The sequence below is a fragment of the Bubalus bubalis genome, chromosome 9 (genome assembly GCF_019923935.1).
Source record: "Bubalus bubalis isolate 160015118507 breed Murrah chromosome 9, NDDB_SH_1, whole genome shotgun sequence".
In the NCBI taxonomy this organism is placed as follows: Eukaryota; Metazoa; Chordata; class Mammalia; order Artiodactyla; family Bovidae; genus Bubalus; species Bubalus bubalis.
The window spans coordinates 71,141,223-71,160,761 of NC_059165.1; the positions used below are offsets into that span (position 1 = coordinate 71,141,223).

General features: G+C 47.6%; 1 protein-coding gene across 3 annotated transcripts; it reads left to right on the forward strand.

Annotated features, from left to right (window-relative positions):
- Position 1: 1 nt before the first annotated feature.
- On the forward strand, positions 2–18,757 carry MGAT1 (alpha-1,3-mannosyl-glycoprotein 2-beta-N-acetylglucosaminyltransferase). 3 transcript variants are annotated; one of them, XM_006075910.3, is made up of 3 exons: positions 2–134; positions 1,037–1,458; positions 16,242–18,757. In XM_006075910.3, exon 3 carries the CDS (start codon positions 16,366–16,368, stop codon positions 17,707–17,709), a length of 1,344 nt encoding a protein of 447 aa, XP_006075972.3. In that variant the 5' UTR covers positions 2–134; positions 1,037–1,458; positions 16,242–16,365; the 3' UTR covers positions 17,710–18,757. The 3 variants fall into 3 exon arrangements, with proteins under 3 accessions (XP_006075972.3, XP_044803645.1, XP_006075973.3); XM_044947710.1 differs by lacking the exon at positions 2–134 and having other exon boundaries at positions 350–1,458; XM_006075911.3 differs by lacking the exons at positions 2–134; positions 1,037–1,458 and adding an exon at positions 6,379–6,534.
- Positions 18,758–19,539: the final 782 nt, after the last annotated feature.

Here is a 19,539-nt window from a genome sequence, read left to right on the forward strand (position 1 = left end):
GTGCGAGGGGAGGGCCGGGCGCCGGGGGTCGAGGGGGTGGGGCCTGGGCCGGTAGTGGGGACCCGGGCTGGGGCCTGGATTTCGACCAGGGGCGGGCTGCGGATACCTGCCGAGTTTGGGTGGGCGGGACCCAGGTAAAGATCCAGCGCAGATAGGGCGAGGGTCGTCTGGGCCGCAGAGGGGTGCGGGGGTCAGAGTCTAGAGAGGGTCGCGTTGTTACCCTCTTTCCCAGTGAACACAGAGCAAGGGGTTCCAGGGAGAAGGGTGGGAGGAGTCAAATTCTTGGCTGGGGGGTGGGGGGGTCGTTCTTGTGGACGCCACGCCCCTACAGGAAGGAAAGGCGCGTGCGTGTTTGTGTGTGTGTGTGTGTGTGTGTGTTTAGGAATAAACTTAGAAGGGAGGGGGCGGCCGGGGTGGGCCACTGGATTGAAAAAATTGGAACATCACTGGGGCTGTTGGTGGTAGCATTCGGGCCTCTAGCGTTTCAGGAAAGTGCTCTCGGGAGTCGCCTCAGGATGGAGTTTGACGGAAGATTGGGAATTACATCTTTGGCACAATTTTGGAAGGGGCGGGGGGGTGCCAGTGAAGGGAAGGGGGCAAAGAATGCTTGTAGAAGGTGCCAGCATCTAGGTCTGGTATGGATTTAATTCAGACTGAGAGAGTTGGCCGATTAAAACACTGCACACCCTAAGAAGCTTGGGAGATGTAGGGCGATTAGTGTGTGGCACAAACGAGAACAGGAGGAGAATGTTCTTTTCTGTATTTCTTAGAAGACAGTCTCCACACAGCAGTGGTTTTGGTTACTTTTCTATGGTGGGATTAGGTGCTGTCTTTCCTTTACCTTGAGTCATATTTGTATACATATTGTTGAGGTGACTGTTTGGGGGTGAAATTGTGAGTGAGGTAGGTACTTTGAATAACCTTGTGGAGTGTTTAAGGAAGGGTTTTTGATGATAATCTCATTTAGGTAGGAAGTATTAGGGATTCCTTTGAGTATATAATAGATTAGAGAGTGTCATGATTAAATATTCTTCAGGTTAACACAGAAATCAGCTTCCTGGGCCATGCCGGTTCTAAGGCCTGTTTCCTCTCATGAGCTTCAACAGAAGACGGACTCTCCAGCCCTCACAGTGGATGACTTTCCTTCCCTGAACAGGAGATGGGATAGTACCTGGGATCTGCCTATCACCAGACTCTGGGCTTAATAAACCAGCTGAATGAAGGGATGTAATAGACCTCTGGGAGGGACACTGAAGCCTGCAGGGGGGGGAGGGACCTGGACATACTCCTTCCCCCCCAGACTCCTCCCATTCAGAGTCCACTCAGCCATGGACTTTGGACCTGGACCAGAGGAGAGAAGCTGCACTTCGGTGTTTCTGATCTGGGATTCTCAGTTTTGGAAATGGAGTACTGGATGGGGGTTTGATGATCTTCAGGGGAGCAGCTGAGAGAAGAAAGGTAAGGTTCCTGTCTCATTTCCCACTTGGTGTCTTGCTGCTCCTGTGCAGATAGTGTTGAGTGGGGCGAGTCTGGGACACTGCCATTCAGAAAATGCCCTGATGAGAACTCTTACCCTGATGGGTACACAGGAAACTTCACTTCTCCTTCCCTCTCAGAGTGCAGGCTTGTTCCCAGTAGCTCCTTACCCAGATAGAGTACCTTGAAAGGAGTTGTGAGCAATGGCAGTTGTGAGGACCAAGGAGAGTTGTGTAGACCAAGGAGAACATAAAAAGACTTTAGGCCTCTGAAGGGAGGTTGTATTAGATTACTTGTAAAGGCTTTTTCCACACTGGGGTAATAGGATTCCAAGTCAGTTTGGGCTAAGTACAACTCTGGAATGGATTATCCAGGCTGAGGCAGGCTGCTGTGTTTTGGAGAACTAACTAAATAGAGCTGCCTTGGGGTGGGGGCAGGTAGCAGATGGTCTGGAATACCTCCTAAGTTGCCTCTCCTCCTTCCCCTTTAAGGAAATGTAGGCCGTGAAACCTCACTGTAAGAGCAGAGGAACTGAACACAGGTTTGGGAATCAGGATTTGTGTCCTAGCTCTGCCTTTCTTAGTGTACACTCCTAGATAATGTCAGTTAAGCTATGCCATGTTCTCTTCACTTGCAAAATGGGGATAACTAACTTTCCAAGTCCCTCACAGATTGTTTCCAAGGAACAAATGAAATGATTGATTTTTCAGGAGTATCCAGGGCCATGTACATGTAGCAGAGTAACATTGTTATTGCTTGATATGCTTGTTTAGTTGCATAGAGAAAAACTGAATTAGGAGTTCTGTTCATTTATTGAATTAGTGTTCTGGCAAAAGTCTTATTTGTGCTTAATTAAAAGTCTGTCCTGAATTCGTCTCATCCTGTTGCTACTAGCCAATACCTGCTATCACGAAGTGGTGGCAAAGGTGCATGGGTTCAAAGAGAGCTCAGATTGAGGGATTCTTGTTGGCTCTCAGAGCTCTCTGGTCAGCTGCGCATGTGTGCTTCTGGGTAGCAGACCAAAGAGAGGTGGAGAGAAGTGTAAGTCTCAAGGACCAAGTGTCTGTTAGGAGATGGAGCTCCATTTCTTGGAGTGAGCACTGGGCCTTTCCTTTCTATGCCATATCCTGGTCTTCTGTCCTGCTCTTTGAAGTGACAGTGTTTTTCAGACTGCCATTGTTTAGCCTTCTATATTTTCACAGGCTCTGTTCCCACTTAAAGCAGAAGCTGTTCATCTTACCTTTTTACCTTCTGTTCCTTCCTTGAATTCCAATTTACCTATGCCAGGATGCCTGCTTTTCTGAGTGACAACAACAGCAGAAAGGAGAAGTGATGGAAATTTTGATAGGATACAGTGGACTGGGCAAGGGGTAGGAAGCTTGGCTTCTAGCATCTCTTTGCCTCTCACTGCTGTGTAACACCTGGGCCTCATATTCAGTGGGCATTTGCAAGCTGAAAATCGTGTATTTATGACTTGGTTTCTTTCTTTTCCCTTCCTTCTTTTCCATAGGAGTCTGTGAGGCCCCCAGTGGCCTGAGGGCTGGGCAGGCAGACCTAGGTGGACTTCCTGGCCCTAGATATTTCTTCTCTAGTCTGATGCCTGAGGTAGCTTGTTTGAGGCCGGGCTTCTACTATAGGGTGGGTCTGTCACCTCCCCTAGCTTTGCCCAGCAAATTCCTGGTGCTATTCTTTGCTTAGACACTGGGATCACAGTGATCCCTCAGGGATATGTGGTCCCAGGCCCTCATCCTGCCTAGGAGGCCTGTGAGTGCTTCGAAGCACTTGAAGTACCACAGAGTCGTGCTGTATTTGTACAGTGCTTACATTATGTGAAGTGTCCAGGCTGTTGTGTTGTGTCAGTTTTTCGTCACCACATTGTTGTGAGGAGAACAGAGCAGGGATTATTCTCCCAGTTTGATGCGTGAGGGGAAGCTACAGAAGCCCTGAGCAGGCAGGGCTTGCCTAAGTGTGAAGTGGCAGATGCTGTGATTGCCTGCCCAGTTCTGTGCTGCTTCTATAGTATCTGACCTGACAAGGGCCGTCGGGATTCTGCAGCAAACCTCCAGGGAGGAGAACTCAAGGGCCCTGTCAGACAGCTTCCTGGTAAGATGCTTCCTTCTTAGAGTGAGCCAGAATTCCTCTCCCCTATTGTTTCCAGCAAAAGCAGTAGTCCTTCCCTCAGCCTGACCCTTTGACAAGACAGTCCTCTGGACACAGCCATCAGCCTTCTCAAAGGGGCACCATGATGCCAGGGTACAGCACTCATTGGGTGTTCAGCCACTTAGCCAGGACCAATAAACCACATGTTGTGTGTATATTGTAACTGAATTTATTTATACCCTTCTTTTTTCCAAAAGGAATTGTCGGTGACTAACCCAAAGTTCCATTTAATAGACATTGCTCAGTGATTATTGTGTTAATCTTTTCTCTTTTCTTTGATTTTGGTGAGCTGAGTTTCTGTGTTGTCGAGGGGAGTAGAGATATTGGGAGGAAGTAAGGGGAAAAATAGATACATCGTTGATTTAAAACTTTGCTTTTATTTCTACTTATGGTTTCAAGCTAAGATCTGTCTTATGTTCAGAGCATAAATTCTTTGCAAATTATACAAAAATTCAGGATATCTTGGGCATTGTTTATGGGAGGGCAGTTTCCTGGGACAATTTTCACTTCCTTCTCATCTATCCTTTCCTTTTTTGGGAGTATGGCTAGGACCAGAACTTCCTATTCTTCCATTTTCACAGAATCCAATCCCAGTTTCATCCCCAGAATTCAGGCACTTGGCTCCTTGTTTCTGCCCTTCTTACCCTATAACCCTTCTCCATGAAACATCCATCAGGAGCCCAGGGCCTCTTCCCAGGTCAATTTGGCACTCATCACCCTGGCTTCTTGCCTCTCAGAACAAATGTTTTCTTTTGCTTCCATCCAAGAATTCAGCTCATCCTGCCTCTCTAACCAGATCCTTTGTTTTGGGACAGTCAGGGAATTTCTACTCTTAGATCTTCTGTAAGACTTGAAATTTAAACAGAGGGTTATAGTGATGGGGCATGAGTTTTGGTACACAGGTATCTTTCCTCTTTCCCACTGAACAGCCTTAGATAGAGGAGGATGATTGGTAGAGATGGGAATCTGACATATTCTGGGCTAATTGGTTTCCTCACCTTTCAGCATTCTACTCTGGCCTTTGTCCTGGGATAGTGATTTTAGCTTATCTTGGATCCACAGTGTTTCCCAACTTTTCCCAGTTTTATAACTCTTGCTTTGACATGGAGTATTAGTATTATAATCCCATGTACCCCTCATGAGGAAAAGCTTAGAGAGAGGGCAGAGATACAGAAACATTGGCTGCTGACTGGCCCATAAGTGTGGACTCCCATCGCTTGCCACAGTCCACACAATCAACTAAACTGGAGACCCTGGACACACACAGAGTCCAGCGTCTCTGAGGTGTCAGCTCTTCTTTCACTCTTCTCCTTTAGGACCAGGCTCCAACTGCAGGATTTCCCTGCTGCCCCACTATGTGCTTGTCATGCTGGACACACAGCTATCTCAAACACTCAAGGCTTCATGAGAAGAGGGAATGAGTGCCATCTTGGAAGTAGACTGCCTGGGTCTAAAACCTAGCCGTGACCCTCATTAGGTCTTGTGACCTTCAGCAAATTAGGACTTAGCTTGAGCCTCAGACTCTACATCTGTAGAGTGAGACGACAGTGTATATTCTGCAGAGCTGCTAGGGTTAAAGGAGAGGCTGGGGGTGGGGTAGGGTGTAGGTACATGTGAAGGCCACTGCAGGTGCATGTAAAGGCCACTGCAATTTTGTTTTAGCTGCTTACCCCCATGCAGGGAATTTTAGGTCAAGTCCTGCCTTTGTTTTTCTAAACCGCCACACAATTCCTAGTTTCACTTAGAAACAAGTTAGTGAGTGATGTCAGTAACCACACACCAGGAAGTTCCAGACTGCTCTGTGCTCTGAAACACAGGGGAGGGAAGTGGATGGGGGCAGGTGCTGGTGCCAGAACAGTGTGTCCTGATCACATGGCAGTGCTGGCTCTGGACCCAGTCCTTCTCAGGAAAGTTATCTGCACGAGTAACCAGTAGTTCTTAGCGTCCCACCTTCACTTCTTAGGGTCAGATACTGATATCTACGCTTTTCCAGGGTTCCCCCTACCCCCTTTCACAGGTCAACCCCAAAGCCTGCTTGAGGCCTTACTTTCCTCTTTGGGTCTAATGGTTCTCCCCTAGGGAAAGGTCTGTCTGGTTCTACTCTTTTACTTCCAACTAACAGCATTATCTACCCCGAAAGAAAACACAAAAGCAAGGGTGGGTGAGGGAAGCCAGCTTGCTCTTTCTCGATTTTGACTGCAAGTGTTTCCTCCCTGGCTTCCTTTTGGCACCCTGGTTCTTGTTCTCACTTCCCTGTAAGCTGCAGCCTCTGTGATGCCCTGGACTCCTCCCTTCCGGAAGCCAGCGGTTGGGGGAGCAGGCCCCCAGATTCTTGGCTTTGGGTTTGGTAAACACACTGCTGAGGTAAGCTGCTCGGCCTACCCCTGGCAGGGCTGTTCCCCTAAGCTCCACGAGATTCTGCACAGTGGCTGGGGCTGGGCGTGGAGACTCGAGAAGTCTGGACTGGAGTGGATTAAGCGTAATTGGTTTGATGGGTATTGACCCGTGGAGTTGCGATTGTGAGCAGCGAAGGGCCCAATAGTAACAGTTATCTCCACTACATCTCCCGAAGTTGGGGGCCCCGGAAAACTTGGGGTGTCCAGACCTCGAGTCGTTCTGAGAGATCGGGCGTTGGGTTGGAGACGACCTGGGGAAAAGGGGCCCTGGGCGAGTTGAGGCAGACAGCTCCGCCCCTCGGCCCGCCCCGCCCCGCTCCGCCCTCCCCGGGGAAGGGCCACGTTGCCCGCCCGGCTATCCGGCCCGGCGCGCTGCGAGAAGGGCCGGCCGGGCGGAAGGCGCCGGCAGCCGCGCGAGCGCCTTGAACGCGCCGGGGCACCCGGCTCGCTCCCCACGCTTCGGGGCGGGCCAAGTTCAGGGCCGGGAAGTTGGAAGGACCTGGTAAGTGGGAGCCAGGGAACGCCGGCATCCGTCAGTTCTGGGGTTTGTTCCCGGAAGGGGATCGAGGTCTGACTGAAGGAGGCCCCGCCGGAGGGCAGAGGGCGCTTCGGGACTCGGGTCCCGACTTGAGAGGCTGCCGCTTTCCAGTCCCTCTGTGTCCCCCGACAGCCTCGGTGCCTAAGAGCCCCAGCAAGAGGAAATTGTCCCGGGCCACCCGGGGTCACGGCCGCGCGCCCCTCCTGAGCCGGGAAGTGGAACTCTTGGGTTCCGTTTGCGGAATCCCGGGCCTCCAGCTGTTGGAGAGAGGGCGGGCTCCGCGAGGAGGGGGGCGGTTGTGAAACTCATCCTCCGGGCGGACTTGGGTGCGGGGCTTGGAGGAGCTGGTGTTGCTGGAGAGGGTTGGGGAGAGGAATCCGAGGTGGCTTTTCCTCAGACTCCACCCCAGAGTCCTTTCCAAAAGTTATTAGGGGTTCTTTCTCAACAGCTCTGAGGAAGAATTGACTCAATGTGGAAATAAGTAAATTGTCAAGAAAATTTGCTTCTACTTGTTTGCTAATGTGTGTGAAGTAGGGGGCCCTGAGAACGTGCAGGGCCCCCATCTTATAAACTCCCAAGCAGAAGGGCTGGGGCCAGCTAGTCAGTGTCTCCTCAGGACAGTGAGCCCCGGGGTAAAAGGCTCTACCTTGGTTAACCTTTGCCCCTGTAATGTATTTAATTAGTCTCTGCTTCACGAACATCAACTGGCTAAGATTGCCCAGCTTTCTCTTCTGTCGTTTATAATACTTTTCAGACCACGTAGCCTCTTCTCTTAGATGCTTACACCCGCCGCCCCACCCCACGTCTGCCTCGATTCCGATTCCGAGACTGTTGAGCTCTCTTGGATTCCCCACCCTGTCCTTTTCTCAGATTAGAAAGCAATGTAGTGTGTTTAACCTCAGTGGCGTATGTGATAGGTTAAACTCTTTTCCTGTTTGGGACATTGAGGAAGTTAGTACTGTTCTTTTTGTCATCAGAACCCAGAGACCTTGGAGGTGATCCACATCAAGCCTCTCCCTGTACAAATGCAGGAACGAAGGCCCAAGTGACTACTCAGGGTTACTTGGTTTCCCAAGGCTTTGTGCTTTTTTGCTGCACTAGCATCATATATCCCGTTAGCCTTTTCCAGGATAAATAACCTGTATCCCTTCTCTCTAGGTCTTATTCTCTTAAGTCCTTGAATTATTTAGTGTATCTTCTCTGACTCCCTTTCAGTTCTTCCATCCTTTTGAAATTATGGGGCCGGGTACAAGATACAGGAGGATACATTATTAGAGGAGGTCTAATAATGAACAAAAAGTAATTCAATTAAGTCTCCATTATCTCTGGCGTGTCTATACTTTCTCGGTTTTTTTAGGCAGTGCTTTTTAACATGCTAAGCAAGACAGAGATAGAAGGGAAGTTCTGTCAACATTCGTTTCCATGCTTTCTAAAAACTAAATAAGACTTCTCCATTTTTGCTCATTTTTGACTATCTGGTGTTCACTTGCTGTTTAAAAAAACACCTTTTTTTATTTTTCTGCCATAGAGAGAGGACTGGCTAGAGAATACTATAGGAATCAGAGTGTTAGGGTTCTTACAGCTCCGAGGCAGTTCTTCAGAAGAAAAAACTGAGACTTACAGGAGTTGGTGGGATCTGCCCAGAGCCTTCTGGTTTTTGATTGAGGGTCTTATTTACTAAAAAGGCTCATTCCTCATTCCCACCACAGTGTACTTGGTCTTTGTACTTGGTGGTATGGACCAGCTGTGTCATTTCCCTGAAGGAGCAGTGAAAACTCTGGCAAAACAAAGTTTAAGTTTGAGTTTGTGCTTTGCAGGCAAATGTCATTGATAACAGAACATCAGGTATTCAGGTCAAGGTTAAGGACTGTTCTATTTTAGAAAAGGAAGGTGTGTCCGATTGTATTTTCCCAAATGGCCACAACCTTAAACATCACATTCTCCAGTTGTTATCACAGGACACTGCCCTCCTGCCACCTGGCTGTGGTGGCTGTGTTTCTTTTTCCTTGAATGTAGGCGGTACTCATGATACCCCTGACCAGTGAATACGTCAGAAGTGATGCAAGGTTGGATCCTGAAAAGGATGCAGTTTTATTTGACTTGCGCTCTTCCTTCAGACAGTCACTTTTTGGAGTTTAGCCTCATGCTCAGAGGAAGTCTATGCCATGTGGAGAGACCACATGGAGGTGACTCCAGCTGACATCTCAGCCAACGCCAACATCAACCTGCCGACATATGAGAAACTAAGCCTTTAGAGGAGTCTTCTAGCTGAAGTTGCAGACCTCATGGTGCAGAGGCAGGTCATCTCCTTTGTGCCCCAGCGTCCAAATTCCTTACTTGTAGAAACCAAGAGAGAATAAATGATTGCTCTTGTTTTAAGTCATTCGGTATTTTTTATTATTCATCAGTAAATATCTAATAAGGGAGTATGTATAGGGGCAGGACCTCAAAATTTGGACTCTTGTGGACAGAGGGCAGAAGAAACACTTGCCCTTTGTATCAAGGCTACTTAGATTCTGCTTCACTCATCGTTTCAGATACTCATTGCTACATAACAAATCACCCTAAAACCTAGTGGCTTAAAACCACAAAATTATTTTATTCCCGTCTCAGCTATGTCATTTTGCTTCTGGTCTTTCATGTAGTTGCAGTTGGATGTGGCTGGGGCTGGAATCATTTGGAAGGCTTCCTGTCATGTCTACTATCTGTTGCTTACTGTCAGCTGACCTTAGCTGTGGTTGTCAGCCAGAATACTTGGAAGGTATCTAGTCCATGTGGCTGGGCTTCCTCTTACCTTGCTGGCTGGGTTCCAATAATAGGCATCTCAGGAGCATCAAATAGAAACTGTGTTGACTTTCATGAACTAGTCTTAAGAAGTCACATAATCATCACTTCCTCTGTAGTCACAGCTCAGAGAGAGGGAACACTGACCCCACCTGCTACCCCCGCCAGCCCCCCCCCCACCCCCAAGCTCTGGAGGGAGGCGTGTCATTGTCACTTTGTTAGAAGAGCATGTAGAATGGGATGTTTTGTAGTCAGCTTTGAAAAATGTAATCCTTCACTGTTAGACTTCTAATTTGGTCTTTCTCCCCAGTTTAGTTAATAATGTCCTCCATCTAACTACTTGAACTTCATACATGTGCCAAGCGCTGTAATAGGTTTAGAGGTCATAGAGCCTTTTCTTCTAAGAAGTAAGGTGAGAGTCAGGTAAGTACAGCCACAGATTCTATTACAGTGTGGAAAGGGAAGGCAGGAGGTGTGGAGAGAGTATGGTGGAAGTATAGTGTGGAAAGCCTGAGTCTGCCTGGATGTTAAGGAAGTACTCACCCAAACTGGGTTCTTAGGAGGTATAGTGCTTGTTGATGGGGCGTTAGATGATTTCAGCATGCAGGACCAGCCAGAGCAGAGACAACAGTGTAGAAAGCATACTTACTGGGGGAGGTAAGTAGCCTGTTGAGGCCAGAGTATGCAGTTCATGGAGTTAGTGGTTGGAGGTGAGATTGAAAGGGATGTTTGAGTCAGTTTGTTATGAAGGCCCTGTGTGTCATAATAATGATTTTGCATTTTATTCTGTGGGTAGTGGCAGTATAGTTTTTAAGGCAGGTGAGTGTTGTGACCAGGTGTGTACTTTAAGAAGGATGCTCTGTTGCTATTGAGAAGGTTGCTAAAGGGAAGCAAAGTTAGTGATAGGTGGACCAGCTGAGAAACCTAGTCAGATTAAAGGGTTTGAAATCTTGAAATGGGATGATGGCAGTGAAAGAATAACTTTCTCTTCCACTTTCATAATTCTGAAATTCTTGGGGCTGGATGTGTTTCAGAATTTAGAAATTTTTGGATTAAAAAAGATGACCTGGTACATTTATGATATAGTCTAAGATCTGGAGCAGCATACCATAGTCCAGCATGTTTATTTCTGTAGCAAAATATATGAAGGGATATATAAAGGCTATAAGTAGCCTCACATTAGATTAGATTTCTCCAAATGAGGTTATGCCAAACAAGTGTGGAAAACTTGGGTTTTTCAATACTTTTTGGACTTGGGAATTACAATTAAGTGATTGTAGGTGTGTGACATACACATGAAAGTCACTTTTTTGTTACAGGCAAATCTCCTGAATGTGGAGGATCCTAGCATAGCAGCTTGGCAGCACTGGGGGAGCTGGTCTACCTCAAGTAGCATGTAGCTGAGGGGACTTGACAGATACTGAGCACAGGTTTGTGCTGGTGCTGATGGTTGTGAAGGGGAGGTGGACCTCACAGGGGCCGACGGTATCTGGGAAGGTGTCCGGTGAGATGTGAGTCAGAACCCACTAGGTGAAGGAGAGAGAGAAGAGCAGACCAGGCATACAGGCACATGCAAAGGCCCTGAGGCAGGCTTGGATGTTTGGACCCTGGAAGGAATCTAGTAGAATGGTGCAGAGAGAACCACCAAGAGAGGAGACAGACAAGTGATGGGCTAGCACTTACCTTGTCATATGCCAGGCACTGTTCCAAACACCTAATGTGAATTATCTCACCCAGTCCTCAAAGCAACCCAGTGAGGTATTCTACTACCATTTCCATCTTAGAGGTGAAAAAATTGAGTCTCAGCAATGTGAAAAAACTCAGGGTGATGCCCAAGCATTGCCCTGGGCTGTTTGACTAGCTCTTGTTACTGCCATACCCTCCAAACAGTAGGACTTAGAGCAGCAGTGCTTCCTGGATGACTGCATGGGCTCTGTTGGCCAAAAGCTGGACTGTCTCATCCCATGGGCACAGCCATCTGCTGGAGAGTGCATGCATTTGTGTATTCACACATCACTAACTTCTAGACAGAGTAGAGGATCGTGCCCTGGAGAATAAGGGGAGAAGTAGTAGGAAATGGCACTGGGACTGTCGGGGAGTCTGTGTGGAAAAGGGGTGGGCCTGGGAATAGTTATGTCCCAGTACCCAGATGGCAAGAGAAGCAAGTTCTGTTTGAGAATTTAGAGGAAAGGCTTGTGGAGTGGAGAACAAAGGCCTGAGCGCTAAGTTGGAGGCCTGGTGGCCTGGGGCAGCTGTTTGCTATGGGCTGTCTACCCATTCACAAGGTTTATAGACTTGCTAAGGATACAGTCTGCAGAGAGGCTGAGAAGATTGGTTTGATCTGCCTGGCTTAGAAGGGTGGTGGGGAGGTCTTCTAGGCCTGGGGTAGTGGGTGTGGGCCGCCTAGTTCTAGTGTCAGGAGAAGAGTGAGGTTGGAGACGATATGGTCCCTTGGGGTTTTGCCACCACTCTGAGAGCCTCTTGGCCTGAGGTGGCTCATTGATAAGTCTGAGACAGGCCTGCTCCTCCAGCCCTGAAGCCAGCACTTGAGCTGCTAGAGTTCAGTTTCTCTTTGCTTTCCCCTGTCCTTCTGCCTGAAGTCTTTTCCTACCCAGTCAGTTGGGAGGCAAGACATCGAGGGTTAGGGATTCCAACATTGACCACATTGTCAGGCAGAGGGAGGAAAAACTGGGAGTCTGTGTGTGTTTCTCTTCTGGGAAACCCTGATTGGTGAATGAGCACTGATAAAATGGAAATTTAATGACACAATAAAACAGAGGCTTCTAAGAAGACTGGTGCTATGGAGTTGGGAGTGTGGATGGTTTCTGGAAGGAAGATAGGAGGTGGTGGTGCAGGGGCTGGAGGGGTCTCAGAGAAGGGACAGGATCCATTCCCTGTAGAGACTCTTAAAGATCAGCCCTTTGATCCTTGGATACTGGATCGGCCTGCTTGAGAGCCCAGGAGCACAGAGACTAAATCTGGGACCTGAGATTTTGGTTAGCTTAGTGAACTGGGCTGTGAGGCAGAGGGTAGCTGGCAGAGCAGCCAGCACAAGAGAGTGCAGACCTGCAACTTTTGGGTGTGAAGTGTTGAGACCAGAGGCAGGAATGCCAGGGTGAAAGTTGCATGGTCAAGAATGGCAGCTGTCCTGGCATTGAAGGGTGTGGTAGATCCTTTAAGTAATGAGGTCTGGTAGAGTGAGGGGCCTGGCAGGACCATGCCTTTTTCTTGTTGGCTGTGTGTCCCGGTCCCTTCCCAGAGCCTGGCAGAGAGCAGGTCGTGTCATGGCAGACCGTGGAATGGTTGAAGAGTTCAGGACAAATAGATTGTCTCCAGTTCTTCTGATGTGTCCAGCTGGGGCCATATTGGATGAAGCTAGTCAGAGCTGTGGGCTATGTCCCTGTTTGATTTTATTTGAAAATAACTTCAAAATATAAAAAAGTTGCAAGAATAAAAATAGTGTAAGGATTCTTATATTCCCTTTACGTAGATCCACCTATTAATATTTTGCTCCATTTTCTCTTCATATTTATACTTGATATTTTTGTTCTGAACCATTTGAGAAATTGCATCTACCATGGCTCTCTATACCTAATTACTTCATCATGTATTATATAGGAATTGGGATATTCTTTTATATAACCACAGTGTGGTTGTCACCTAGTCAACACTGATATTTTGATCTACTGTCTATATTCTAATTTTGTCATTTGATGTAATAATATCTTTTTAAAAAGTTTTATTGAGGTATAAATGATATACAGTAAGCCTTAGGTATCTAAAGTGTGCATTTTCAGAACTTTGTTCATCTGTATTCAGCCCATGAAACTATCACCCCCACAAAGTTTCCTAGTGTCCCTTTGAAACACTCCCCTGATGGTCTCACTGCCAGGCAGACACTGATCTGTATGTATTCCTTCATATGTTGCAACGTTATCTTGAGATTTGTCTATGTGTTGTATGTATCAGTAGTTTGTTTCATTCATTTATTTTTTATGTTTCATTTTAATTGCTGAATATTATTCCATTCTGTGGATAAGCCACAGTATTCCAATGCTGATGGGTGTTTGGGTTGTTTCCACTTTTTGGCAAAGTGCCCTCAAACATTCTATATTGGTTTTTGTATAGACATTTGTTTTCATTTCTCTTGGGTGTATATGTAGGAGTGGACTTGCTGGGTCATATGGTATCTCTGTTTAGCATTTTGACAAACTGCCAAACTACTCTAAAAGGGCTTCAGTTCCTTATCTCACACCATATAGGAAAACTAATTCAAAATGAATCATAAATGTAAATGTAAAACTTAAAACTGTAAAACATAAAAAAGAAAACATAGGGAAAAAAATCTCTGTGACTTTAACAAAGATTTCTTAAATACAACACCAAAAACATGATTCATTAAAAAAAAGAAAAACCTGAAAATTAGAAATCATCAAAATTAGAACTTCTATCTTAAACTGATTCTATTATGAGAATCGGACAAATTTTTTATTTTTGCTAGTCTGATGGGTGAGAAATGTTACCTTAGTATAGTTTTAATTAGAATTTTTCTTATCATAAGTGAAATTGAACACCTTTTCATACATCTGTGGGCCATTTTAGTACTTTTTTGTGTGAGTTATGCTAGTGTTTTAGACAGGGAATTTTTGGCTTTTTTTCCCCTCAGTTTTTAAGAAGCTCTTTGTCTGTTAGGGTATTGACTTTTTATTTGTGATGTGTGTTTCAAATATTCTCTTCCAGTTTGTTAATCTTTTGACTTGGCTTATGGTGTTTTTGGAGAAGGAAATGGCAACCCACTCCAGTATTCTTGCCTGGAAAATTCCATGGATAGAGGAGCCTGGTGGGCTACAGTCCATGGGGTCGAAAAGAGTCAGACACAACTTAGCAACTGAGCACACATGGTATTTTTAGCCATGCAAAAGTATTTTATTTATCACTGCATCTGTATTTTAAGGCATACTTAGAAAGCCTTTCCCTGTGCTAAGCTGTAGAGGAATTGACATAAATCTTCTTTTAGCACTTGTATGTTTTTAGTTTTCTACTTAAATATCTAGTCCACTTGAAATTTATTCTTGTATATAGATCTTATTCCTGTTCGCAAATACTTGTGTAGTTGTTATAACACAATTAATAAGACCTTTTTTTTTGCCCCAGTAATTCTAATTATTCTCTTTATCATACATTAGATATCTACGTGTATTTGGGTCTATTTCTGTAGTTGAAATTCTATTCCTTTGCGTGATCTGTTTAATTTCCATTCCCTGAATGATCTGTTTGTTTACATATCAGCACCACAGTGCTGTTGTTCATTCATTCAGTTGTGTCCAACTCTTTGCGACCCCCGTGGACTGCAGCACGTTGGGCTTCCCTGTCCTTCACCATCTCCCATAGCTTGCTCAAACTCATGTCCATTGAGTTGGTGATGCCATCCAACCGTCTGTCTCATCCTGTCATCCCTTCTCCTCCTGACTTCTGTCTTTCCCAGAGTCAGGATCTTTTCCAGTGACTTGGCTTTTTGCATCAGGTGGAAAAAGTATTGGAGTTTCAGCTTTAGCACCAATGACTATTCAGGGTTGGTTTCCTTTAGGATTGACTGGTTTGATCTGATCAGCATAACACACTTTTAATTATAGAGGCTTTGTAATGTGTAGTATATCTGGTAGGGCTAGTCCCTCTTCACAGCTGGTTCATTTTCATCATTTTCCTAGATGTTCTGTTTGAACTTCAGTGCCAGTTTGACTGCTACTGCTGCTGCTAAGTCGCTTCAGTCGTGTCCGACTCTGTGCGACCCCATAGACAGCAGCCCACCAGGCTCCCCTGTCCCTGGGATTCTCCAGGCAAGCACACTGGAGTGGGTTGCCATTTCCTTCTCTAATGCATGTTTGACTAGCTGTACAAAAACTATTTTTATTGAGATTCTTGATGAAGCTGAGGTGTCCTAACCAAGAACAAGGGATATTTAAGTTGTCTTTTGTCTTTTCAGGAAATATAAGTTCTGGTAGGTTTTTGCATATTTCTTGTTTATTCCTGAATAGTGTATCATTTCATACATTTCATATCATTTCATAGCTATTATAAATAAGGTTTTCTCATTTATTGTTTATTTAATGAGTTATTATTTGTGGATATGAAGGCTACTGATATTTGTACATTAATTTTTATCTACCACTACCTGACTCAATTTTTTGATTGTTTGGGTTGGACTTATCATTGTTTCTCTTAGAGTTTTCTAGTCATAGTCTCATAGCATCAGCACATTTGTACTTCTGCCTGTAATTGTATTCTGCAGTCGAATTGCATTGGCTGATCCCTCCAACAGAATGTTAAACAGTCATGTAGATCTGGTCCCTGACCTTCATGGGAATGCCTCTGGTGCTTCCTTATTAGGTAAGGTTCTGGCTTTAGTCCTGAAGTTTGATACTAAGAATTTTAAAGTCAGTAATCTTTGGGCAGTTTGATTTAAGGAACGGGAGGCAGATGGTCTTACCCCCCATCTCTCCTAAGCTCTGGATGGAAGATGGTAAACAAAATCTGTCAGGTAGAGAAGGGGTGGGTGGGGTTCCTTTGCTTCCTGTCTTCCACCAACATCATTCTCTACATATTCTGCTCCCCTACTCCCCCCCCTCCCCAAAAAAAACCCACATTTCTTTTCAGAGGATTCATAAACCATTTTGGAGTCGGGAAGCATGCTATCCTAATCCTATTCTTCCATACAGATTGACCCTCCGAATTAGGGAATGGGAAGCTCTTTTCTAAGAGAGGTCTGGAGTTAACCTCCTGGCCTTCCTTGTCCTGAATTGTTCATCTGTTTCTGCCCCCCACCCCCTTCTTCTACTGTAGAGCAGCCCCGTGCCTTGTGATGATGGTTGTTTTTCTCCTCTTCTCAGGTGCATGGCTGCTTCCTAATCCCGGAGCCCAGAGGAAGCATCCCTAGAACCGTGGGGGCGTGAGCCAGGCAAGCTGAGGGCAGCCTTGAGCCCTACCCTTCCCGCCTCCCCTGCGGGGGCCAGGATGCTGAAGAAGCAGTCTGCAGGGCTTGTGCTGTGGGGCGCCATCCTCTTTGTGGCCTGGAACGCCCTGCTGCTCCTCTTCTTTTGGACACGCCCAGCGCCTGGCAGGCTACCCTCAAACAGTGCTCTTGATGATGACCCCGCCAGCCTCACCCGCGAGGTGATCCGCCTGGCCCAGGACGCCGAGGTGGAGTTGGAGCGGCAGCGGGGCCTGTTGCAGCAGATCAGGGAGCACCATGCTAGGTGGAGCCAGCAGTGGAGGGTACCCACTGTGGCCCCGCCCGTCCCGCCACGAGTGCCTGTGACCACTCCACCAGCTGTAATCCCCATCCTGGTCATCGCCTGTGACCGCAGCACTGTTCGGCGCTGCCTAGACAAGCTGCTCAATTACCGGCCTTCTGCTGAGCACTTTCCCATCATTGTCAGCCAGGACTGCGGGCATGAGGAGACAGCCCAGGTTATCGCCTCCTACGGCAGCGCTGTCATGCACATCCGGCAGCCTGACCTGAGCACCATTGCAGTGCCACCCGACCACCGAAAGTTCCAGGGCTACTACAAGATTGCTCGGCACTACCGCTGGGCACTGGGCCAGGTCTTTCACGAGTTTAAGTTCCCAGCAGCCGTGGTGGTAGAGGATGATCTGGAGGTGGCTCCAGACTTCTTCGAGTACTTTCAGGCCACTTACCCACTGCTGAGAGCCGACCCCTCCCTCTGGTGTGTGTCTGCCTGGAACGACAATGGCAAGGAGCAGATGGTGGACTCCAGCAAGCCCGAACTGCTCTACCGCACAGACTTTTTCCCTGGCCTGGGCTGGCTGCTGTTGGCTGAGCTCTGGGCTGAGCTGGAGCCCAAGTGGCCCAAGGCCTTTTGGGATGACTGGATGCGCCGGCCAGAGCAGCGGCAGGGCCGGGCCTGTGTGCGGCCCGAAATCTCCAGAACAATGACCTTTGGCCGCAAAGGTGTGAGCCACGGGCAGTTCTTTGACCAGCACCTCAAGTTTATCAAGCTGAACCAGCACTTCGTGCCCTTCACCCAGCTGGACCTGTCGTACCTGCGACAGGAGACCTATGACAGGGATTTCCTTGCACGTGTCTATGGTGCTCCCCTGCTGCAGGTGGAGAAAGTGAGGACCAGTGAGCGGAGCGAGCTGCAGGAGGTGCGAGTGCAGTACACGAGCAGGGACAGCTTCAAGGCCTTTGCCAAGGCCCTGGGAGTCATGGATGACCTCAAGTCTGGTGTCCCCAGGGCCGGCTACCGGGGCATCGTCAGCTTCCTGTACCGGGGCCGCCGTGTCCACCTGGCCCCACCCCAGACCTGGGATGGTTATGATCCTAGCTGGAATTAGCAGCACCTGCGTGTCCATCGTGGGCCCCCTCCTTGCCATCTCATGGCCTAAGATGGGACCGCAGTCCCTGGGCTTCATCGTCCTCTCTGTGTTTCTCTCTTGGGTCCATTTATCTTTTTTTTTTTTTTTTCTTTTTCTGAGTGGCATTCAAGTGCACAGATGATAAGGTGAGGGGGTCAAATGAGGGGACTCTTTCTGGGATATGTTGGGGGAGTTATTAAGCAAGAAACCACTGTGTGGTAGGAGGGACTTGAGCTTGTCATGGCCACACACATCCACATTCCAGGTTTTCTCCTAGGACATCGGTGGAGAGGTTGGCAACTTTAGTTCTCTTGATCAGGCCTCTTTTTCCTGTCCTGGCTCTTCTAGCCAGAGTATGAGCCCTCCTCCTGTACCTGTCCCTGACCATCTCCGCTTTCTCCCAATTGGAGTAGGGGTAGGGGGCTGTATTATGTGAGAAGGGGATGTATCTGTGCCGGAATGAGACTAACCAAAGGGGTTTCATCATCGTCAGGGTCCGGATAGAGCTGTTAGGTTGTCAGGGTTTACTGCCTCCTGCCTGTATTTCTCTTCCCCTCTCTTTCATCTCTGACCTCCTCTCAGCTCTTCTTACTATGCAGCCCAGCAGTTCATGATTCTAAGATGAAATGGTGAAGGGGAAAAGCAGAACGTTCCCTTAGCTCATCCACTGTGGTGGGGAGAAAGCCTTGGATGCTGGGGCACCCCTCCCTCATTCTTCCTCTAAGAAACAGACTGCCCCTCTCTCCTCTCCATCCAGTCCTTTCCAAAAACCAGTCCTTTCCCTGTTGCTCTAGGACAGTTCATGCTAGCCTGGCTTTTGGAGGCCCTCTCAGTGTGAGGTACAGCAGCCAAGACCATTCAACCCAACCTCCCTCCCTTCTCTCCCAAGCATCCCCGGGTGCACAGATCAGGATGCACATGGGTTGGAGAGCAACGTGTGTTTTGTCTCTTGCCTGACCTCAGTTCATGGAGGAAAATTTAAGCTACAGAATTATTTTCAAAAATAAAGGCTGACTTGTCTGAAAAACTGTGTGTTTATGTGTCCTGGAAAAGGAGGTGGGAGTGGAAAAGGGAGGTGAAGGGTGGAGGAAGAAAGGAAAAGAATGAGGACTGAAGGAAGGGCTGCACAGAGAGGAAGTAGATCCTTTGGAGGAAGAAAAGCAGCTGACAGGAAGGTAAGAGCACGGAGTGGGGGGAAAAGGCATAGGAGAGCTGAGGAGGGGCCTGGGCGTGAAAGGCCAGGCTTGGAGGTGGAGAGGACCTAAGGCTTTACTCCCCTACTGCTAATCTCTATAGAGGTGGGCTGTGGCCCCTCAAGCCCTGAGAGAACACTGGCCTCCTCTCTTGCAGTGGGTACATTGTATGCGCGCCCTCTGCTGGCCTAGGCACCATTTCCTAGGTATCCTCCGGCACTGTCCCTGAGCTCCAAGATGTACAGCTGACAGCTGGATCAACTCTGGCAGTAGCACACGGAGCGTGAGAATGGCTTTTACACTGCTACCCAGAACACCCACACTTAAATGGCAAACTTTGCCTGAAAGGATTCCTGAGAGTTTCTGTTATCCACTTTTTTTTTTTTTTTCCGGTACTGCTTGTGACCTATCAACTTGATTCGTTAGTGGGTTTGAAAACCCTGGGCTAGGTGACTTTGTTGACAGTAACCACCTTCAAGCATCACACCAGATGGATGAGCTGTGGAGAAGCTGTGTAACCAGGTCACTGAGGGAGCAACTCTGGCCTCCCTACTGGGCTCAGGAATTTCCTCTGTGCTAAGGGATGTTGAAGCTGAAACTCCAATACTTTGGCCAT